The sequence below is a fragment of the Pinus tabuliformis genome, chromosome 8, assembly GCF_031772625.1.
Source record: "Pinus tabuliformis cultivar Carrire ecotype Pingquan chromosome 8, CPIR1, whole genome shotgun sequence".
Taxonomy (NCBI): Eukaryota; Viridiplantae; Streptophyta; class Pinopsida; order Pinales; family Pinaceae; genus Pinus; species Pinus tabuliformis.
In genome coordinates this window covers 1,491,059,591-1,491,084,386 of record NC_142294.1, presented here as the reverse complement: position 1 = coordinate 1,491,084,386, position 24,796 = coordinate 1,491,059,591, and the positions used below count along the sequence as shown (strand labels likewise).

The following is a 24,796-nucleotide window of genomic DNA, read 5'->3' as shown; positions in this document are numbered from 1 at the left end:
AGTCAACCTGTGCTCACAGTTTGTGAACTTGGAGTCCAAGGGTTGGGGAACCTATAAACACTATATATTTTTCTCAAAGATAAACCGTTAGAACACACAGTGAATCTGATCACCTAAGATAAACCCACAGCTTACCAATAGAATGTTCCTATCACCTACAATGAAATAACGATTCAGTAAAAATTATAAAGCACAATATAGGAATGCACGTACCCAACACATACCACAAATCAGTAGATTAGAAACACCATGAACTACACTCAAAGTCTATATTATGATTATTCAAAACGTAACAACAGGACAATAGCTTTACATCAATTTTACAGAGTTACATTAGCCAAAATCATCATGTCTTGAGATATAAATGACCTCTAATTTATAGATAAATCCTCCAAGTGGAAAATTAATGGCTAGTTGACTCGATCCCCATCAAAATAATCTCGGTCGTCAATAGATCATTAATCAACTTCTAATCTTTTTAGTTGAAAATACTTATTTTTGAGGAATTTTCGAATGTCTCATTAAACCCATTTTTTATTACCTCAAAAATAATTATTTTGAGTTAATTTCCTCAAAACGTTGACTTTGACTTGACCAGGACCGAAGGGTCCAATTTTTCTTGAAATTTCTAATATTTCCTTGGTGGGGGAGCTTCAAAAATTAATTTCTTTAAGATCCACAAATTTTTCTACTTGGAGAATTTAATTTCTCTAGCAATTTAACTTTGACTCTAATTAATTAATTTTTTGGCTTTGAATTTATTTTATTTTTACCAGAAAAATTAATTAATTGACACTTGAAGGGATTAATTATTTTTTCCACACTCTAATATTTTATCCATGGTTTCTAAGTATGAAGGACCATGCACTATAATATTTTTTACATAAGATTTTACATTTTCAACCCTCAAGTGGGAATACCCATTCATTATAGACCCTCAAGACACTTACCCAATTCCGCGACACAATATGATCTAGTAGACCCAGTGATTTGTAATAAAATAATTTAGCCAATTAGCTTTAATTATTCCCAAATCACTTTTGCAGAAGACTCGACTAAAACATTAGGACTTACCATTGTTTTAAAAAATGGCCGAGTCAGACCAAGCCAATGCCTGGCCAGATTGACTCGATGGCCGAAACAAAACGGTTGGTCGGGTTGTTAACGAGCCATTCATTGACTCGGTAACAACTCGGCCGACTGGGCTCTTTGACAAAAATCTTGAAGCACATTTGTCAAAGGTTGTTCCGCCTCCTACATATCAATGGTCGGGTTCTTGTTTATTGCATATTTATAGCCCTCAAGTAATCTATCACTGTGAGAAAGCTTCGAAAATTACAAGGCCGAAGTATGGTTATCCTAGTGGCATGAATTAGAAAACTGAAACAATGCATTGAGTCATACAATGTTTTTAAAAAAACAAACGTTCTGGCAATGGACTAATAAATACATATTTACCTCTGATTGTTCTAGAGCTTGACCATAATTAAATCAAGGGTTTTGAGACTTCATTAGGGCAGAGAATTGATATTATCATTGTTGTAGTCTAGTGATTGTCCTTAGGCTGAGGCAGAAAAGAATCTTGGCATTGGTGGCTAAGTATGAACTTTGTATTGGATAGTGCATTGGGTGTCATTTTGATATAATGGATATATCCATGAGCCTACTTTGATCATATGTTGTCTTCTCTCTATATTTTAAAGATTCGTGTTTGGAAACATGAATGAAAATCTTTAAAATGATGCTTTCATATAAAAAAAAAAATTAATGTATTTTTACAACGACCAAGTCATTGAAATCAAACTAGCCGAGTTGATATCGAGTCGGAGTCGGAGTAGGAGTCGACCCTCGACCGTTTCCGAGTCAGAGTCAGAGTTTTAAAACATCAGGACTTACCTAAGACTTTGATGATAAATTCCACCCTAGCCTTGGGGTGAGATTGGAGGGAAAAACTCTACCGATCATCCGTGTTTAAAAACACAGATAAATTTGTGAGACGAAAAACCTCCTAGGATGAAATTTGTCGTCAAAATAATAGGCTTACCTAGGTTGTTACATACATATACAGTCTTACTAGCATCCGGTGCTGAAGTTGTTTGGGGACAAGCAACGTTTAGGAGGGGAGGACTGTAATGTCCCTTCCGAAATTAAATTGTTACAGGTTTATTTATTCTACAATTTTGACAATTTTTGAGGCCATGGGACCCATGTGATTTTTGGAAAAGACTTAGGAAGGAAAAAGGGGCCGAAATGTTTTGTTGGCATAGTGTGGGGGGCAGCCACATGAGGAAATACGCACCACCTTAGAGGGAAGTTTGAATGACTAAGGAGGGAAAGTCGAATTGCTAGTTGGAGGGGGCCCACATGGGAAAAGAGGCCCACGAATTATAAATAGAGGAGGCTCAACCTCATTTGGTATCTTTTGACATATTGAACTCAATCTTAGTTGCTCAAGCTGCTTAGCTGAGTTACCGTGTTGTTTAGCACACGAGTGTCTCCGAGCGGGGATCTCAACCCTTGCTTCGGTGAACTTCGAGTGCCAGCCCTAGAAGGGAGTTCTTCATCTCAGTTCGTAGCAGCAGCAGGGAGACGAGATACAATAGTTGTAAGTCAAGTACCAGCAGCAGGGGGAGTAACAACAGCACAGGGATTGCACAATCACAACGTGAGGGACTCCCGGAAGTTGGGAAGAAAGGAGCATCCTTCATCATTTTCAGGAGTATAGAGGGCATCTACAGACAAGAGGGCCATCCTACACGCAACTCTCATTTCATCACACACAGGACTGTGTCATCTCCTCCATGAATGCGCAGTCATTGGAGTGAGACTCTTTGGGGCAGCACCATCCGGGAGAGTTTGGAGTTGGGAAGTTGGGAGATCATTTGGAGGGCCATTTGAGGAGGATTGTTAGAGTTAGGAGAGCAGAGATTGACAGCATCAGTCACAGCAACAAAATTCGAAATTGGAGGAGATCCAAGCTGTGAAGGGTCAATTTTTGAAGGTTGGAACCAAAGGAAACCGTTTCTGGGTTTTTTTGGGTTTTGGGCAAGGATCACACTACTAATCTTATAGAATTTTATGGGCAGATCTAAGGGGTCAAACAGGGGTCCCAACTTAGCCAGTAGCTGGAGGAGCTAAGGTGAATTTGGGCCAAAATTCTGAGGTCAACATTTGGCCAATTCCTTCATGGGTTATTTTGAGTATTTGGTGGAGAGGGCAGGGTTAATTTCCCATAATTCTCTGAGCACCAGAGATGGGGTTTCCAGCAGCATCTTTGCAGCAAACAACACAGTTTCAAAAGGGTAGCGCAGGGCATCATTACAGCAGTATTTGTGCCATCTGGGCTTGACATATTACCATCTGGGCTTGATCACGCTTGCCATTAAGGCAAGCCCAGGTGTACCACTTCCACATTATTGTACTTTTCTCCCAGATTATAATAAAATGGCTCAGGTGTTGGTTATTCTTGGACTTTTTATGGGTGTGCACTGAATGTTTCAATTTTATGGTGTTGTTTTTATTGTTTTCTTTGCATAACACTATTTTTCCTAGATTGGAACATTACAATACTTGTGCAAATAGTAAATCCAACAACTAGCTAATGAAATAACAACTATTAAAATTTAAATCAATAGAGTTTTAAGAACATGATTCAGAAAAATATTACCACAAGCAGAAGAGGAACACCACCATGAATAAACCCCAAAGACTTCTTTATTATTTCCAGAAAAAGAGTATTACAGATCAGCAGAGCTTGACTCAGAGCTCAAAAATGATTTTTGTTCATACAATGAGCAGCAATAGCTTGATTATTTAGAAAAAATGAGAGCATGAGGCCCCTCCAAGTGGAAAAACGACTAGTTTGCTTGATCCATGGCTTGATCCTCTTCAAAAAATTCCAAACCCTTGATTACTATTGCACAGATCTCCATAAAAAAATTATTTTCTTGATGGGTGTGCTAGATGGACCAATCTTTGACTTCCAGGTTATTTTTTACCACTACAAAATCCTTAAAAACAATTTTCTAGGAATTCCCTCATTCAAAATAACCACTTGGACCAAAAAATTCGATTTCCCCTGAGAAATGTTTTTCTTCTAGCCCAATGAATTTTTTGTGTCTTTTCTGCCATGAAAATGTGACCTTTCTCATTTTTTGACTTGATTCCTTTTTGGAAAAGGTCCTCATCAATTTTTAATAATGTTTCCACTCTGAGAGAATTTAATTTTCTCTCATTTTTATTTTTTGACAAATTTCCATCTAATTATTTTGACATGTTTTGCTGGAAAATAAAATAAATGACTCCAGAGGGGTTTCGCATATATTTTCCACCCTCAACGTGTGTCTAGATAGAAAGTTTAGGAGTTGAGGTCCAAAATCAAATACTCATACCCCATATAACTTCTATAGACAACACTTTTTTACATCAAATATTACATAGACATCCCATTAAAAAGGGAAATTTAACACTTAAAAATAAACCTATAGATATAACCAAATTATGTGACACTTGACAAATGATCTAGTATGATAATTTACATAGACTCCATAACATTAGGACTCACATAAGACCTTACCATCGAGCTTCACTCTAGCTTTGGGGTATGTGTGGGAGAAAAACTCTACTAATTATTTGTTGTTGAAAACACAAATAATTAGCGGAGGAAAAAAAAAAACCCTAGAGTGAAACTCTTTTCTAAGAATCATAGGCTTACCTGGATATTTTACATGGCTTCATAAACATACTAGAATCATTTTTACAACAATGGCCCATAAGGCTGCAAAATTTAGGATTACAATGAAAATCTAGAAGTTGCATGATGATGATGACTTTGAAAAAAATTGACTGTTCTGCCATGTATCTACATCTTGGAGGAATTGACACGCGTGGTCAATAGGGCTGACTAAGTTCATGTAGACTTATGTAGGCCGACTTGAAGAATATGGGTTCCCAACTTGAAAAATTATATCTTATCAACGAGTACGAGTTAGAAGGCGACTAAGTGCTCGTTGGAAAGGGCATGAAGTCCTTTACACTCTTATGAGATTAACTCCTTGAGTTGGTGTTTCCTTTGAGATCAATAACAATAACTCTTCCAACATTGTCCCGTACTAGGAAACCAAAGAAGTATACTTGGGAATTTTGGAGAAACCCACTTTAGGAGTACATAGAAAAGGCTTGTGGTACTATTAGGCCACTTCGGCATAGTGGGGAGGAGGTTTGGTATAGGGAAGAAGGTGTGAAGCCTTCTATTTGGTTTTTATAGGTTGGCCTGGATCAAGCGATGGACCAACAATTTAGGAGCATCCCAATTAGAACTAGAGTGGCACAAGATCAGCATGTTGGGATTGTTTCTTGTGCGGGCATTTATGTACATTATCCATGCCAGAGGATGGATTGGTGAGAGGTTATGAGTTGGTATTCTATTGATGTAGTGATTCTTGGGACAATATTCTTAGTCAAGCGCATAACATAGCAGGGGCCCTTAGACAAGGTGTGATATTCCCACTTGATAATATATATTTTGTACAATTTTGACAATTTTGGGGTCTAACTTGGGAGAAGTGGTTTGGAGGACCCCACTCTGAATTTTAGTTGATGGAGGCATTCACATTATGGGAAGGAAAGCAAAAACGAACTCTTAGTGGAATGTGGTGCCCACCAAGAGGGAATACGCTCCACTTAGACGATTTGAGCTACTTGGGAAGAAAGGCAGTTCGATGATGGGACCCACATGAGGAGGCAACCCAAAATAAATACAAGGAAATCACTTCATTTTGGGGCTTTTGACAAATTGATATTCTCTTGCACCTAGCACGCTTGAGCTGTTTAGCCGAGTCTGCCCTTGAGATCCTCGAGCGAGTTTCTCACCCCTTGATTTGGTGGACTACGAGTGCCAGCCCAAGAAGAGTAATTGATTGTCCCTTGTGAGCATTTCTAGCATCAATTCGGGCATCTCATGGGGTTTTTGAGGAGCTTCTAGGACGCAATTGTGGAAGTACGACTTGTTAGTTGGGGCAAGCGAAGATCAAGAGTTTGGCTGAGGTTTCCAGGTCAGATTTGCAGGCTATTTACCAGAGATTTTGGGGAGTAGTGTAAACCTTGGAGGGAGTCCTTCTTGTAGCATTGTGGCATTTTGGTGACTGCATGGGCCTGCGCAGAGGGTAAATTTTGGGCACACGTGGGAGCTGGAGAGTGAGCTTGAGGAGCTGGGTTGAGTCATTGATTTGAGGAAGTCATCCAGGGAGGTAAAGACCAGGATTTTTGGAGTGATTGGAGGGTTTCTACAGTGAATTCCCAGACAAGCCCTATTTTCCAGCCAGTTGAGGAGGACATGGTATTTGGGGGTCATTTTGGGGATTAGAACTAAACCAAACACTTTATGGGTTTTGGTGGGTTTATTGAGAGGAGCCGGGGCTAATTTTGAAGAATTTTCTCAGTAGCGGAGGCTGATCTTTCAGCAGTTTCTTTCCAGCAGGCAGAGCAGTTTCTCGAGGGTAGCGCAGGGCTTAATTTGGGTAGCTCATTCCCACATCTGGGCATTGTATTTTCTGGCCTGCGGCTTGTCTAGCTTGCCATTGGGGCAAGCCCAGCTGCACTGCTTCCATAGCCCCATTGTACTATTGTTCCATATCTATAATAAATTGCTTAGCTGGATGGTGTTTTTGGAGATTTTTTGGGTGTCTAATATTTCTAAATTTTGTGTGTGTGTGTCAGTTTTTTCTTTGTTCATCACTATATTTCCTAAGTAGGAATATTACAGTGGTATTAGAGCTCACAATCTTGGCTCAACCTATGGAAGCAACTTTAGTTTATTAGATCAGAGGATAAGCAAAACGTCACCTACAAGAGGCACAGGTATAGAAGCAAAGAAAGGCAACTACAAATTACCCCTGACTCAGTAACCATAGAGACAGAGGTTGAGAGTCCGGACATGGGGGATAATGGGGGAGACAAGATCAATTAAAAAGAGGAGTTTGTGCAACATATTTTGAAGGCCATCAACGATTTGTCTAAGGGCATTGATGAGCTAAGGCAACAAAACTGCATCAACAACGAGGGCAAAGGGATTCAGGAGGAAATTCATCTGGGTGAAGGCTCAAGTACTTCACACCACCATGCAGTGAATACACCCAACGTACTACTTATTTCTAGTACACTACCCAGATCAACCATCCCCACATTTATAGCATCCAGTGCTGGAGGGTTGCAAGGGCAGGAGGAGGTGCCCATGGGGACTATTTTGTGGAGTATCAGTCCTATGGGCCCAATTTCAGAGAGGCCATCACTTTCAAGGACTTCTGCTAGCTAAAGGGTAAAATTAGGAGCAAGGGACAGAGTGGAGGAGGTTACACACATGGCACCGATTTACAGTGCACTATGGGAAGATTATTCCTCCTGATTTTTGATGGCTCACCTAAGAGCTCAGCCAGGGAATGTGTGTTAGTTTTTGTTGAATCGGATGTGTTCTAGCCTTGAAATTTTGTGGAGAGGCTAGAATACATAAGATCTCTGGAGCCAAAAAGCATTTATGGAAATTCCTCCTAGAAATGATTTAATTAGATTATTAACTAGTTTTTAAATATTTCTTAAGTCTAAACTTAGGGAATATGGTTAATTACTCATAATCAATTAAGTCAAGGCGTGAATGATCTAGAAACTCACATGGATCGACTTCAAGTTAATCCTATCCATCGATTAAGATTTAATCTTGGTCGTTGGAGTCCCAACAAAGGATTATAAGAAGAAGTCTATGGGCACTTGCAGAAGACACTTGAGAAATTTGATTTCACGAGCAGGTCGATTTCCAGAGTAGCAGCAGCCATTTTTCGGAGAGAGAGCCAATGAGATCAAAGAAGTGAGAGAGGGACAAAGACAGTGAAGTCAGAGGAAGGATTCCAAATCCGGTGAGTGCATTTGCAGAGAGGCTGACACAAAGTTGCGCAATAGACTCTAAAGGCAAAGTCAATTTGCTGAGAGAGATTGATGTTTTCAGTTCTAGAGGTCGAGAAGGAGTCCCAGAGTGCCAAAGAAGCATCTTTCTGGTCAGCAGAAGGAAAAACGACTTCATCAGAGTCCAGTCCGAGGCAAGTTGTCCACCCAGCTACGCAGAGCCTCAGAAGGCTGAAATTTTGAAGACAAGTTGTGCTAGGAGATTCCTTGTGGGGTGAGGAAAATTCCTCTCCATATTTTTGCCAGTATTTCTCTGTAGGATTGCTAGTTTCGGCATCTAGTTGTACTCAAATTATTTCACTACTGCTTAATATTAAAAACCCTCAGCTGCTGCACCGGTTTTACCAACTTGGGTTTTTCTAGGGATTGTCCAAAAATAACTTTGTTATTTTATGTGTGTGTGCTAATTTCTTCTAGCGTTTATTCTTCCGCAATTTTATTTGTGTAGGTTGCAATGTGATTTATTTAGTATTTGATGTAGCAAACGGTAAATAAATTGTTAAATTAAATTAACAATTAGGAGAATAATTTCCAGTTGCTACAATAGGATTCCAGTTTGGAATTTTCACAATGGGTTGAGAAGTTAGATGTCTACTTCCAGCTCAACCAGATGACAGAGGCGGAGGCAATTAAAATTGCCAAATTGCACTAAGATGGGGAAGCCCATGATTGGTGGTTCCATGGGTTGACCACATTCAGGCATGCGATAGTTACAACCTATGAGGATTTCACCCAGAGGGTACTGCAGTGCTTTGAGAGGAGAGACCCAGAGGAACACTTTGGAGAGATGACACTGCTCAAGCAGACTGGGAGTGCTAAAGCCTATATCTCGAAATTTGAGATTATCAATGATGGTACCCGATTTATCAGAGGCCAGGAAGGTCTTCATGTTCTTGGAGGGGCTAGCAAAGATGCTGAGTGGTTTGGTGAGATCCAACAGGCCCACCACTTTGGAGGATGCAGTCGATAGAGCTTGGGATTGTAGGATGCTCTACCTAGAACCAACACTTATATACCACCTAGACCGATGTTCCAGCAGAGGGGGAGAGACACCGAGACCCCACAACTAAGAACTAACCAAGGGCGTGGACAGTTGGATAAGGAGACCAGGAGACCAGGAGAGACCTCCAGAGGAGGAAGCTATGCTTCACCTGTCAAGAACCTTGGACACTAGGCCATAGATGCACAGCGGGTGAGGCCCATTACATTGAAATTTTCTTTGATAGTGACCAAGAGGATGATGTAGAGCTGGAGATACGAGGAGGTGACAGCATGACACGTGGAAAGGGGACCACCTCCACCACCACCATTAGGGGGAGCACCTTTCACACTAGGAGGAGGGGTCCTTGCATCCTTACGTGGTTCCCAAATTTTTGACTTTAAGGATCAGAGGCACAATGCAAAGGCAACACGTCTCAGCTTTGGTAGATAGAGGGGCCACTCACAATTTCATCGATGCACACATGGTTCAAAGGCGCAACATTAGTACCAAGGAGTTTGAGGGGTTCTCAGTCCTTGTGTCAACGGATAGGACCATGCAGTGTACATGATATGTCCCCGTTTTGACAGTGACCATGGGGAACTATTCAGTGACGGGTCATTTCTTCATGGTGGATGTACCAAACACCAATGTGGTGATGGGTGTCTAGTGGCTCTATTCTCTTGGACAAGTCACTATAGATTGGAGGAAGTTGGAGATGGAGTTCTTGGGGCCGGATGGAAAATTAGTTGTTCCCCTGGGCATGCACTCATACCCACCACAAACGGTCTCGACCCACCGAATGGAAGCCGATTTGAGACATGGGGACTTCAAGTGGGCAATAGAGTTCAGGGTTTCAAAGGCTAGGGGTCAGTCTAAGCCACCCCATCCAAACATTCAGGCTATCTTGGACAGGTACCAAGTAGTGTTTGGAGACATCCCACTAGAACGACCAATTGAAAGAGGATTTGAGCATACCATCGTGTTGGAGCTAGGGGTGCAGGCGGTCATCACAACCCCTTACAGACTTCCTAAGGCCTACCGGGATGATATTGAGCGGGCCATCCAGGAGTTGTTGGCGTTGGGACATATTAGGCCCAGCTCTAGCCCTTTCATTTCATCAGTTGTTCTAGTGAAGAAGAAGGATGGGATGTTACGCATGTGCATAGATTACTGGGCACTCAATAAAAAGACCCTGAAGAACCGCTACCCCATTCCACACATTGATGAGCTGATGGATGAGCTTATAGGAGCCAAGTACTTCTCTAAGATAGACTTGTGTTCGGGGTGCCACCAGATCAGAGTGAGGAATAAGGAAATCCCCAAGATGGCCTTCAGATGTCACTATGGGCATTTTAAGTTCCTAGTTATGCCTTTTGGGCTAACCAACGCACCTACCACCTTCCAGTCCTGCATGAACCATGTGTTCCTTGGGCAGCTGCAGAGATTTGTATTGGTTTTCTTTGACGACATTCTAATCTATAGCAGGACTTGGGAGGAACATTTGCAGTACTTGGAGGTGGTGTTGCGCATTTAGGACGAGCAACAGTTCTACGCCAAGTTGTCCAAGCACGATTTGGTTTGACAAAGATGCTCTATTTATGGAATATTATTAGGGAGAATGGTGTGAGGGTGCATGAAGAGAAGATGATGGCCATCCGGGATTGGCCAGTACCCCGACATGTGACTGAGTTGAGGGGCTTCGTGGGCATATGCACTTATTACAGGAAGTTCATGAAGGGCTTCTCACAGTTGGTAGCTCCTCTCACCGAATTAAACAAGAAAGGTGCATTTGAGTGGACAAATGGAGCGTAAGAGGATTTTGAGTGCCTCAAACAGGTGATGAGCAACTGCCAAATGTTGGCACTTCCAGATTTCACACAGCCCTTTGTGCTTGAGTGCGATGCATCAAGGGAGGGCGTAGGGGTGGTCCTGATGCAAGGGGGACACCCGATAGCTTTTGAGAGTCAAATGCTACTTCCCCACGAGTGGTTGTACTCCATCTACGACAAAGAGATGCTAGCCATCATGCATGCACTGGCCAAGTTTAGACAATACCTGGTGGGCAACAGGTTCCGAGTGAAAACAAATCACAATAGCGTCAGATTGTTTTTGGAGCAAAAACAACTACAGGAGAGGCAACAAAAGTGGGTGAGCAAAATCCAGGCATATGACTTTGACATCAAGTATGTCAAGGGCCAGCAAAACGTGGTATTTAATGCATTGTCTAGGAGGTCACCTACTATTTCGCTGATGAGCTTTGCACCGGATTGGAGGGCGCAGTTGCTAATGGAGTATTCCAAGGACCGATATGCATGTGAGGTCCTTGATGGTACAACTACGGATGACCAGTACAGGATGATGGATGAGGTGATTTAATATAAGGACCGGATTTATTTGGTGCCCAACTCCCAATTAAGGGAGAAAATTGGGTAGGCTTCCCACGATTCACCATTAGTAGGACATCATGGGTTCACCAAAACATACAGAGCTATCAAGGAGTGTTTCTCATGGAAGGGCCTCAAGGGTGATGTTTTCAAGCACATTTGGGAGTGTGACACTTGCCAAAGGAACAAAGGTGAGCAAACACACCCTGCTGGATTGTTGCAGCCTCTTCCTATCCCTGAGGGGAAATGGGAGAGTATTTCGATGGATTTTATCACAGGGTTGCCTGCAATCCAAGGCAAGGACTGCATCTATGTGGTGGTCGACAGATTGACCAAGTTTGCCCACTTCTTCGCTATTTTCGCCCGGTCTTCAGCCTCACAGGTAGCTGAACTAATTTTCAGGGAGGTGTTTCAACTTCATGGCCTTCCAAAGGCTATGGTTTGTGACCAGGACAACAGATTCATGGGGGGATTTTGGCAGGAGTTATTCCGGCTAGTGGGTACTGAGCTTACTCTGAGCACTAGCTATCACCCCCAGACTGATGTGCAAACAGAGATTGTAAACAAGTTGTTAGAGGGATATTTATGCAACTATGTGATGGGCCAACAACGTGCATGGATATGGTGGTTGCATTTAGGCGAATACTGCTACAACACAACGTACCACATGTCCATAGGTATGTCCCAATTCCAAACTTTGTAAGGTTACGATGCATTGACTTTTGCTGACATGATGTTTGGAGATAGTCGGGCCCCAAGGGCCACGGATTGGATGCAGGAGATCAAAGATATCCTACGTGCTCTCAAGGACAACTTGCGGACAACGCAGAACCAACAGAAGTTGTACACTGACAGGGGCCGAGTAGAGAGGAAGTTTGAGGTTGAGGTTCCTAAGGCTCCAATCGTACAAGCAATCCACGCTCAAGCAGAAGGGGGTTGAAAATCTCAAGCCCCATTTTTATGGGTCGTACCAGGTCACCAGGAGGGTTGGAGAGGTGGCGTATGAGTTGGAGCTACCTCTAAGAAGCAGAGTTCACAACATTTTCGATGTATCTTTCCTGAAAAAGGCAGTGGGTCAGCATGTGACAGCACCTAAAGAGTTACCGCCATTGGATGATGAGGGGCATTTGGTTTTAGAGCCTAAGGACATTTTGGACACCCATGAGAGACAATTACGGAACAGGGTCATCAAAGAGTTCTTGATCAGATGGAGAAATCTGCCTGATGAGGATGCCACTTGGGAGGGACAGGAGATACTCCAATGCCCATCTTTGTAGTTGCTTGGGGACAAGCAACATTTAGGCGGGGAGGACTGTGATATTCCCACTTAACAATTATTTCTAAGTGAGAACATAAATTTTGTACAATTTTGACAATTTTGGGTTCTAACTTAGGAGAAGTGGGTTGGAGGACCCCACTTCCGAATTTTAGTTGATGAAGGCATTCACACTATGGGAAGGAACGAAAAATCAAACTCTTAGTGGAATGTGGGGGCTACCAAGAGGGAATATGCTCCACTTAGACAATTCAATAGTTGGGAAGGAAGGGAGTTCGATGATGGGACCCACATGAGGAGGAGGAAACCCAAAATAAATAGAAGGAACTCAATTCAATTTGGGGCTTTTGACAAATTGATATTATCTTGCACCTAGCACGCTTGAGTTGTTTATCCGAGTCTGACTTTGAGATCCTCGAGCAAGTTTCTCACCCATTGATTCGGTGGAATACGAGTGCCAGCCCAAGAAGGGTAATTGGTTGTCCCTTGTGGGTATTTCCAGCGTCAGTTTGGGCATTTCGTGAGGTTTCTAAGGAGCTTCCAGGATGCAGTTGTGGAAGTACAACTTGTTAGTTGGGGCCAGCAAAGATCAGGAGTTTGGCTGAGGTTTCCGGGGTGGATTTGCAAGGCTATTTGCCGAAGATTTTGGGGAGGAGCGGCGTAAACCTTGGAGGGAGTCCTTGTCGTAGCATTGTGGCATTTTGGTGACTACGTGGGCACGTGCAAAGGGTAAATTCTAAGGACGCGTGGGAGTTGGAGAGTGAGATTGAGGAGCCAGGTTGAGCCGTGGATTTGAGGAAGTCATCCGGGGAGGTAAAGACCGGCATTTTTGGAGTGATTGGAGGGCTTCTACAGTGAATTATCATATAGGTTGTATTTTCCAACCAGTTGAGGAGGACATGGTATTTTGGGGTCATTTTTGGGGATCAGAACTAGACCAAGCCTTTTCTGGGTTTTGGTAGGTTTATTGAGAGGAGCCCAGGGCTAGTTTTGCAGAATTTTATGAGCACCGAAGGCAGTTCTTTCAATAGTTTCTTTCCAGCAAACAAAGCAGTTTCTCTAGGGTAGCGCAAGGCATAATTTGGGCAGCTCATACCCACATTTGGGCATTGTATTTTCTGACCTGAAGCTTGACTAGCTTGCCATTGTGGTAAGCCCACGTGGCACTCCTTCCATATCCCCATTGTACTATTGCTCCATATCTATAATAAAATGGCTCAGCTGGATGGTGTTTTTGGAGATTTTCTAGGTGTCTACATATATTTTTGAATTTTGTGTGTGCATGTCATTTTTTGCTTTTTTTATCACTGTATTTCCTAAGTAGGAATATTACACAAGGGCGGTGGTGGAAAGCCATGGTGGCATTGGAATCCACATGGATCTAATGACGACAAGATATGACAAAGGTTTGTATGGGATCCAGGTATCGAAGGATCCATACATAATTGGTGGCAGAGAAACACGATGTGGCACAATGGTTTATATGGGATCCTAGAATCGGTGTACAGATGCCTTCACAGTTGACAGATGTGGATTGCTTGAGAGCACACAATCTTGTGGCAGAAGGATTTGTAATGTTCCCATTTTTGGTTTTGGTCCAATGCTGCAGTAAGGGTGGATTTTCAAGGTTTGTGTCGGCTAGGTCACAAGAGTGAGATTATGTCATTGGTGGGCCTAAAAGGTTTTGGAGGAGTTTTGGGTTCCAACTGGGTTTGATTGCTATATTTCATCATCGGGGTCAGTTCCACATAGTTTTTTCTTGGTTCCATTGCACTCCGATGTTTCCCATAAAACAGGCTTATTATCAGCATGTTTTAATTAAATACACTAAAGGTGTTATTTGGTGCAAATTATTGGGAGAAATGCATTTTAGTAGTAGCCTAAGTTGCACAATACAAGGAAATGGGTATGGGTACAAAACGTGACCCCCCAAAATTTAAGAAATGTTATGTGCAATCATAAAGCATACATAATACATTATAATTTATTACATTATGATTAAATTGTCCAATGTCAATGCATAAACTATATATATATATATATATATTAGGACATTTAAGAAATGTTATGTGCAATCATAAAGCATACATAATACATTATAATTTATTACATTATGATTAAATTGTCCAATGTCAATGCATAAACTATAAGTCTCTAAATTTACATCACATTTACTCATGAATGATCACATAATGAAAATAGCAATATCCAAAATCAGCCTTTATTATATATCTAAATTTCAAAATCAGCGTTTATTATATATATGAGGTTGCTCTCTTGCTCTCTTTGATATGCCCTCCTCACCAATGGGTCTGTTGTTTTGTGCAACCTGCAATCCTCTATCCTCCTCCATGCAAAAGATGTGCCTTCACTCTTGGGTAGGAGCCCTTGTACGAATTACTGCAAAGATTACATAGCCACCACCTACACATCTTTGAAGCTTCTGAACATGTCTCCAAAGAAGATAATATTCAGCCCATGGGTTGGACTTGGGGATTGAACTTGCACCTTCGTTGGAAACCATTATTGCAAAAAAAACAAAACAAATTTGTAAAGAAAAACGATTTTCACATTTTTGGAAGCATAAACCCTCAAAAAATAAAAGAAATAGTGGCAATAAGCTAAGAAAATGAATGCTTCTTACCCAAATTAATTTTTTGTAGTTGAAGCTACCTCAAAATGCCACAAAAGATAAGAGAAAGATCGTTGTAGCTGAGCCAAAATCCAATAATACCGTATCCAGAAACTCCCCACTCCAAATCAGCTTGTGAAATCTCTCTCTTGCCACTAAAATCTCCTTTGCTCACTATTGAAAACACCCTAGCTGAGACCACTGCTCTCTTCCTCTTTTCTCCTTGCTAAAATCACCCATCCCCAAGTGAAACGACTTGCTCAATTCGTGTGATGAGGGAATGAGGAGAGAGTCTTTTTATAACTTGTGAGAGCCATCTAGAAGCATCCAAAAAATATTTTATTCGCCAAATAAAATAATAATAAAAAAAAACACTTAAATGTTGAAACGTGGTTGTATGACCTTGAAACACATTCACGCCATAATGGGCCACGTTTTCAGCCACGTGAAATGTGGTAGTACAGCCTCAAAACATGTTTCAAGCCCGTACAAAATGTGTTTCAGCGTTTCCGTATTTTTTTCCCATAAACGAGGTCTAGACCAAGTTTCTAGCAACATAGGTAATAGCTCGTTGGAACTAGAATGAAGAGATCTACATGTTAAGTTTAGGTATGTTCTATGCTTAGAGCAATTTATTTCAATTTTCATAGTTAGCTCAATATCTTTTCCAGATTAGCAATCACATTAGCATTAAAGTAAACTGCAGATAGAACATAAACATAAATCGCAGAAGACAAGAGGACACAAGATGTGGCGCTATCCAGGGACAAACCCCAATGTGGGAAACCCTTGATCATTTCTTCTTATATGTTCTTCAGTAGTTCAGTAGAGAGAGAGATAGTACATTTACAACTGAAGTCAACACTTTGACTTATCTAGATGAGAGCATAGATCATCTCTAAGAAGATGATACATGAGATCAGTTGAAGACATGCTGCTTCAACTGATTCTCCAAGGTGACTCCTTCACCTATCATCGTGCTGCATCTCATCATCATGCTGCGCCTCACCGTGCTGCATCCATCATCACAATGTTGCATCTCATCATGCTTCATCAATCATGACGGTTCCCATCACTGTACTGCATCAAGTGCCATTGTTGCACCATGTTGCCATACTGACCTATGTGTTTGTTGCACCTAGCTAGCTTGCTATCCCTTGCTTGCTAGGTGTCCCTAGCATGCTTGTTGTCCCTAGCATGCTAGTTGTACTTGCTCCACTAAGTATCATGCTATTTTCCCAATGTGTTATGCTAGCAGCACTATGAACTTGCTATATCATACTGTTGTACCTCACCATTGTGCTGCCCCTCATTATGCTATGATACTCTTAATCGATGTACCCATCATGTTGCAGCATTCATCAACATGTTGTTGCAATATATCTGTTGCTTGCAACATCATGCTACTTCAATGTATCATCATTGTTTTCTTCATCCAAGTGACTGTACTATTATCAACACAGTCCTAACATATGCTGCCTTGTTGGACAGAGTTCAACATATACCCTTCAACACTCTTCTCCATGTCATACAAGCCTCTTTCAGACCTTCTCCTCCATGGCTATGACTGGGGCATGCTTGAATAGTCTTCCTTTATATCACCTAAAGGACTGCAGTTAGGGTAGCATAGAGCTTCTCCATAGGGTTGCGTATAGGGCAGCGTAGGGCTCTCCATAGAGCTGTGTATAGGGCAGCATAGGGCTCTCCAATAGAGTTGTGTATAGGGCAGCATAGGGCTCTCCATAGAGCTGTGTATAGGGCAGCGTAGGGCTCTCCAATAGAGCTGTGTATAGGGCAGCGTAGGGCTCTCCAATAGAGCTGTGTATAGGGCAGCATAGGGCTCTCCATAGAGCTGTGTATAGGGCAGCGTAGGGCTCTCCAATAGAGCTGTGTATAGGGCAGCATAGGGCTCTCCAATAGAGCTGTGTATAGGGCAGCGTAGGGCTTCTCTTTTAGACCAGCAATTAGATCTCTCCTTGCTGCGTTATGTAGGCTTCCTTCACTGCGTTAAAATCTCCTCCATGATAGCGTTAGGATCTAGGGAATCCTCTAGGGAAGCGTATCCTCTTTAGATCTCTCTCCCGCCAAAACCCAAAGACAAGTGGAGAGGAAGAGATCACCAAGAGGATGTGTGTCCAAATGACTTTCAAGGCACCTCTATTTATACTAAACATTGAGCACAAGTGGGGTTTATTTGGTTGTTGGCCGACCTTGATGAATTGTCCCATAACACAAATAAATTCATATCTCCATGAATGCTTATCAGAATCGGATGATCTTTAGATCAATCCTACACCTCTCAATAAGAGGAATCCAAGAAAAATATCAGCTGCCATTAATAAGATGACCCACATGGAGTTTAACCCTAGTTGCCAATTTTAACACCTACAGGATGGGATGGTGAAAAGTGACTTCTAGTGGTTGGAGAAAGCATGGTGGCCAATTAATCATTTACTAGGATTAAAGCGACTTTCATTAGTCACTTTATTAAATAAAAAAGGGGAAAAATGCTTAATCGGAGAGAAGGGCCAAAACAAGGAAAAGTGACTTAAAATAAATTAAAAAGTCACTTAGATAAAATTAAGGGAGGAGCTTCTAGAATGCAAATAAAATAAGGTGCTTCTAGAAGGTTGGAGAGATCCATTAGGTCGTTAAAAGAGGGGAGACAAGTCATTTGGAGACATCTTGAATTTGTGATATTTTCTTTGGGGAAGTCCCGGGAAACTTGGTTTCAGGATCAGAGAGCCCTAGGATGAAAACCCTTGGGTTTCTTGGTTTGTTGGACAAAACCCCAACTCATTATTGAAGATATTTCATCTAGAAACCTCATTGTGCTTCATTGGCATCAATTAGTGAACAGATCTAGAGCAGATCTGTGGATCAGAGTGGAGATCACCCAAATCTCCAATTTGGGTGTCATTTCTAGCTACATTTTTGGGAGTCTAGCCAGAGGAGGATTTGGAGCAGACCGAGTTATTCCTGCTTATTTGTCAAGTTTTCTATTTGATGTAATCCTCAATATTACATAAATAAAGCAATGGATTTTGCAACCAATTATCAACATATATATTGTTAAATTCTCCAGGCAAATTATGGAATGAAGAAATGTATTGTTTATGGGTTACATTATTTGCTAGTAATTTTTTTGTGTTTCTGGATGGAATTCATAAAAATAATGTTGCCAAAGTAATCCCTATTATTTTAGCATAAAATATGAAAAAGGGATATTACATCAACCCCCAAGGTTAAAGAACATGTCCTTGGTCCACCCTTCAATTGATAGGTGCCATGTGAATAATGATGGAATAGAGGGGGAAAGACTTCATGGGAACGAGCCAAAGTCAAAGGGACCAATTATGATGCGGTACCTCATCCTAGATGTATAGATGTGAGGAGGGAGCAATCGTAGATAAATGAGTTACCAACTCAGCCTTTGTTTTTCCACCCCTCTTATGCCTTTTTCTTTTTCTTGATTCTTCGTTGTATTACTTCTCATAGCTCAAGGAATGAGAGTTTGCTTTGTATGATGTATAGCAGTTATTACCCCCTTTAGGGTGTGGCAACTTCTTGCCCACCAGGGGTTGGGAAATGCAATGGTTCCTTTTCATCAATGTAATAGGGCAACATTGGCCCAGGAACTAGGTGATGGACATAATGAGTGAGATAGAGCTCATGTTTGGCTTTTTCCCATGTGCTAATTTGAATGGTCCTGACCATCTTTTACATTTTGATTTTTCTTTTGTTTTTCTTGTGGCCATCATATGCTCCTTTTGTTTCTTTTAGCTACATCAACCTCCTAGGTACATTTCCAAGCCCTACCTAGGTATGAGGATGTGTGGGGGCCAAGTTCCAATGAACCAATGGCCAATTGAACTTGAAGAATGCAGGTGGAATAGGGGCTCTAATGTAAGATGGAGAGTGATAAGTATGGAGTAGGTAGAGATGGGGTTGCACTATCTCAATCATGGCTTCCCAAGTAGTGCCCCTTCTATACTTATTGGGCCATTAGGGAAGGTCCCACTAGACTAGGATTGAAAATTAACCCCCCATTGAAGGTGAGGGAAAAACATCATGACCAAGACCCTTCTTCCTTCCAAGTTACCTCATAATCCAAGTCAAAATGCCCAAATACAAACAAGCATAAGCACCCGATTACAAAATTAATAAAGCGTCTTTTGATCAAAAGCCCACCTTCCAACATGTGTTACTTGGCAAATGGGTGAGGAAACATGACTAATGCAAGTGGTGGAAATATGGATGGCACGTAGTTATCAACTACTAGTGACTCTCAGGGGATGCTGCCTGCCGACTAGAAAAGATGAATAGGGGAATATTTTCTCCTAAGGGTCACCTACCGTAAGATATCGCCCATGTTTTTCATAAAAGTAATAATCCATAAGAAAATTAAATGTACTCTACATGCAAATACAATCTACATGAAATCTAATCTAGTATGAAAACATGAGATGATGTAGTTAGCTATACAAAAAGAATATGAAATGCACTTACACTACCATGAAATGCTAGCATACAATGCATGAGTTAAGTATAATCATACAACCAATGTAACCAACATATCATTAGATCAATATAACATCTCTTGTTCATATGAGTTCTTGTGAGATAGGACATCAAAATATTGCATCCTCCTTTGCAAGATAGGCTTGATGAATGACAAGGGTAGTAGGGAGAATAAGACTACACTCCCATTCGAGCCTTGAACTCAAATTGTGTCTTTCTTGTAAAGATCCTTATTGTGTCACCTTATATCCTAACCTTGGAATATCATACATAAGTGACCTTTATCACATATTGGGACTCCTATCAGTGAAAATCTGTAAAGAGCAGTGGCTTTTGGCCATGGTGACACTGGGCCACTACCCCATTGTTGTCTCTTGGTCTAGTTTATGCTTTGTAGGGTTTCCTCTTCAAAGCCTGCTAGATTTTGTGACAACAATCATGACTGTTGTAGTCGGTTTCTGATTGTCTGTTATTGGTAGGAAGCTTGCTAGTCTCAAGAAACTCCTGGATTTTAGTCCTCTTTTGGAATCCAAGCTATATGTAACTTTTTTTTATTAATGAAAGGATCCATTTACCGTACACAAAGAAAAAATAACCAAATATGTATATTCATTCTTATTTTTTATTATGGTTGACATTGACTTTTATTAGGAAACGTTTTGTTTTTTATTATGGTCGAGATTGTTTTTTATTTAGAATATATTTTGTTTTTTTATTATAGCCAACATGCTTTCTTATGCAGAGAACATGTTATTTTTATTTCGAAAGAGACACATGTCAACTCGAGGTTGACCACAAAAGGAATTACACATCTTCTTCATATTGGGTGGTAGAATACGCCTCTCCACACAATAACACCATTAGAAAATCATAAGCTTATATATAAAATTTCTCATGCATGTAATAATAATACCTAATATAGATGTTGTGAATAGATATACAACTTGTGACATAGATGAGATAATATTATAAATGTGGATCAAATGACAAAAGATCCATGGCAATGGGGCTGAAGGATGAAATGAATCAGCAAAACCTTAGATTAACATAGAGAACACAAACCGTTCCTCATAGATCTTAAAAAAAATCAAAGTGTTTAAAGTTCGTGATTTGATGTATCATGTGTTAGACTGCAAAATTCAAGCCACAGAAGCAACGGAGTATAATCAACACTAAAGGGGGTGCCATTTAAATGGCCATTTTGGACAAATATTTTCCAGAATATACAAGAATTAATCTAAAACCGCATGGGCCGTAATATAAGATTATAACTTACTTGAGTTTTCATGCCCATCACCAGTGACAAGGCTGCACAAATCATCAAAATGATGAGTGTCGTGTCCCGGCATGCTTCCCACACAAAATCCTGGGAAATGATAGAAGTTAAGATATATAAATAACTACAACGCCAAATTCAGACAGGATTAAAAATACTTCTGTATAGCAAATACACACTTTGGATATTGAAGAATGCAAAAGAAAACATTACACAAAAATTTTGTGCAGCCTTGCGTGGATATGAGTTCTCTCCATATGCATTCCTTCGACGTTGAATTTCTTCTGGAACTTCTTTAATACCCTTCTCAAGATCAGTATGTAATAGATTGGCTATTCGATTTACCTGTTAAGATTTCAGGTTCTCACTGCAATTACTAACTCGGCAGGAACATAAAGCATATAAGTTAAAATCATCATAACTGAGATTGCAGACAAAATCAAAAATCTCATTTCTTTCTCGACTTACTCCTCCCTTCTGCTCTAGAGCATTAATATCACGTTTTCTAACCAAGTTTGCAAGCGTTACTGGTCCAATTCCAAATCCGTCTGGGAGGGCTTCTAATAATGGCAATATTTCACGAGTTTTAAATAGTTAGTCATAGTGATTTAATCGCAAAATGGAAAGACATTCGAGATCATTTACTATGCACATCTAATTAAGAGATTTATTCTATGGAGCAATATGTATGGCAATTACAAAATTAGAGCCAAAGCACAAAACATGTTGAGATCATGACAAGATAAAATCTGGGTAAATGGCACCAAACATAAGACTAAGTCTAGATGCATGATTTTAAATGTAACTATTATTCATTCCAAAAGTGTGTTGGAGTTGTCCATGAGGTCTTGGATAGACAGTGATCGGGTGCTCTATTAAAACACTTTTTGATGTGAAGTCACCGGTTCAATTTCCCGCCCCGATCGCAGTGATCTATTGAACATGATGAAGATTTAGTCCCGCCAAGCTTACCAAAAAAAATTTGTGCTGGAGTCACATAGCACATTATGATCACTGCAAACAGCATACAAGAAACTATCTACCCTGTTTATTCAGGCAAAGCTGAAAATTACAGCCATGCTTGTCAATAATCTTGAACTATGACCCCAAAGCCCCTCACAACAATGAAAAAAAAGTGTGGAAAACCTACAATATATTTCAATAAAGTGTCATGGGTTTCTAGTAAATTCCATGAAGTTCTATTTCAGGGACAAATGAAAAAGAATAAGCCATCATGATATCTTTTGAATTCTACATGCAAGCTGAAAAGAAGGTTGCAGTTTCTTCTTTTGACAACACAAGTCTTGTCCATTTTAGGCAATTGAAAAACACTTAATACAGATGGGATACATGGAATTCTAACCACACATAGACACATGAAGACATATCAGTCATTTTGGCCAGAATGATTACAGTCTATAATTATCCTGATTCTTCAACAACTCATCACCAATGTCATCTGTTTAGCATATCAATTTCTAGACTTTAGTTAAGCCTGCAGATGAAGGATTAAACTGCTTTAAAACCAAAACAAAATTAAGTCGCATACCCTCCTCTATCTTTGGCTCTAGCATACCTTTCTTGAAGAGATAAATTGCCTGAAAGAATGAAAATAAAGGATTTAGGAATGTTGTTGCAAGATTATAGGAATGTTGTATGCTTAAAATGACATTTCTATTTTATAGAAATAAATGACAAAAACCACAATTACAGATGACTTACCCTTACAGCCTGAACACTGGCTCTAAACTTTATCATAATCTGTTCTTCTTCATCTATCTGAGTACTGGCTCTAATCTTTCTCATAATCTGTGTTCTTTCATCTGTCCTTTTCAGATTTAAGGTATACCTAAACCGGCGAGATGCATTCAGAGCCAATGTTGCTTTCTGCGTATGTGCATGGTGAGACATTGATTAGAAAAATATGAAATTTGATGAAAAACAAAAAAACCCACACATGTTAAATATTTCAATTAGCTAATGCCAAGAAAATTGTTGCGAAAATCACGATAATATTGAAAAATCACAGTTTTTTTGAAAATGGCAATATTATTGCCCAACTATTACGTCATTTCTTTTCGCAAAAAATCACGAAATGATAGCGATAACTTGAAATAATCGCAATTATTACAAAAAAATCATGATTCGAACTGAATTTATCATGGGCGTGGCGGACACGGATTTTATAAGCCAAAAACCGATTTTTTTTTTTCATTTTGGACAAACAGCGGCAGCAGCGTGGATTGGAAGCTGAGGAGGAGGAAACTTGGATATTTTAGCATCCCAAGCAAGAGAACTTCATCTTTGGATCAAATTTCTCCAGCAAACCGTGGTTTCCAAGTATAGACACCAAAGTTGGTCATTTTGTTTTGGTTTTTTTCTTGTTTTTGCTTGGGTTTCTATAACCCATTGTTCATCAAAGATTTTTGAGTGGATTTGATGGTGTTTTTTTTTTCATTTTTGTTGCATAGAGTGGAGAGAGTTCATTTTGGATTGAGTTGAGGTTTTCTTATTTGTTAAATTGTCAAAAATTCAATGTGTTGTATCATGTATGTAATTTTTTTTTTATTTTTGTAACTTGCGATTTTTATTGTGCCATAGGTTCAACTTCAAAGTTCAAACTTTATCTTATATTAAAACTCAAAAGTTCAACCAAGTTACAAATATGCCAAGGAAATTGGACCCTCTGTGAGAATTTGGTGAACCTTATGGAAGGTTTGATAGAATAAACTTGAGTTGCAAGTTGTGTGAGCATCATATGTCAGGGGGGTCTATAGATTGAAATATCACCTTGCACAAATCCTTGGATTTGATGTAGGGCTTTGCACATACAAATCCTGAAATCATCCGAAGAGCCATGAGATCATTGGAAAAATTAGAGCACGATAGAGAAGCCAAAGAAAAAATGAAGAACCAACTAGCAAAGAGGGTGTTAGGCTCAGGTGAACATGGAAGTGGCATTGGTTCTACTTCAGCATCAATATCTACAACCAACCCGGTACCTGCCTCATCATTTTTTGTTCCTAGAACCATGCCTGGTTCACAACCATCTATCACTTCAATGCCTAAAAAAACTGAGAAAGAACTAGCTGACAAGTTGTTGGGCAAATTTCTCCTTTGGAATGATATTCCTTTCAGTGTTGCAAGGAATAATCCATTTTTCCAGCCTGTTGTTGATGCTATTGCAACTGTTAGCCTAGGGTACAAAATTCCTTCTTATGATGAATTTAGAGGCCGGATTCTTCAAGATGAAAAGGTTGACTGCACCAAAAGATTGGAGGAGTTTAGGGCATCATGGGCACAAACATGATGCACTGTGATGTCAGATGGTTGGATCAACCAAAAGGGGAGAACCCTTATAAACTTCTTGGTTAGTTGTCCCAAGGGGACAATGTTTATGAAATCTGTTGATGCATCTTCACATATCAAAGATGCAAAAACTTTCTGTGATTTGTTGGATGTGTTTATTTTGGAGGTGGGTGCAAAACATGTTGTCCAAGTCATAACGGGCAATGATGCAAATTATGTTGCTGCTGGCAGGATGCTTATGGAGAGGCATCCTACTTTATTTTGAACAACTTGTGCTGCACATTGTATTGATTTGATGTTGGAGGACATAGGAAAAATTTCCTTTGTCAAAGATATTGTTGACTCATCAAAAAACATTACAAAATTTATATATAATCATACATCTGTGCTTACCTTGATGAGAAAATTCACCAACAATAAGGAATTGGTGCAGCACGTCATTACACGATTTGCCACTAGTTTC

At 40.2% G+C, this 24,796-nt stretch overlaps 1 protein-coding gene across 9 annotated transcripts in view; it reads right to left on the bottom strand.

The window, feature by feature from the left end:
* LOC149241467 (calcium-transporting ATPase 5, plasma membrane-type-like) overlaps nucleotides 1-24,796 on the bottom strand; it is a 375,751-nt gene that overhangs the window by 297,113 nt on the left and 53,842 nt on the right. For 7 of the 9 annotated variants that reach the window (XM_089373992.1, XM_089373986.1, XM_089373984.1 and 4 more), the window contains 5 exons: nucleotides 22,747-22,911; nucleotides 22,574-22,622; nucleotides 21,493-21,584; nucleotides 21,238-21,369; nucleotides 21,025-21,114 (listed from right to left, as the gene is read on the bottom strand). In XM_089373992.1, the coding sequence (XP_089230118.1) occupies nucleotides 21,025-21,114; nucleotides 21,238-21,369; nucleotides 21,493-21,584; nucleotides 22,574-22,622; nucleotides 22,747-22,911 (528 nt within the window). The remainder of the gene's footprint in view (nucleotides 1-21,024; nucleotides 21,115-21,237; nucleotides 21,370-21,492; nucleotides 21,585-22,573; nucleotides 22,623-22,746; nucleotides 22,912-24,796) is intronic. The other 2 variants (XM_089373988.1, XM_089373987.1) reach the window with 2 other exon arrangements.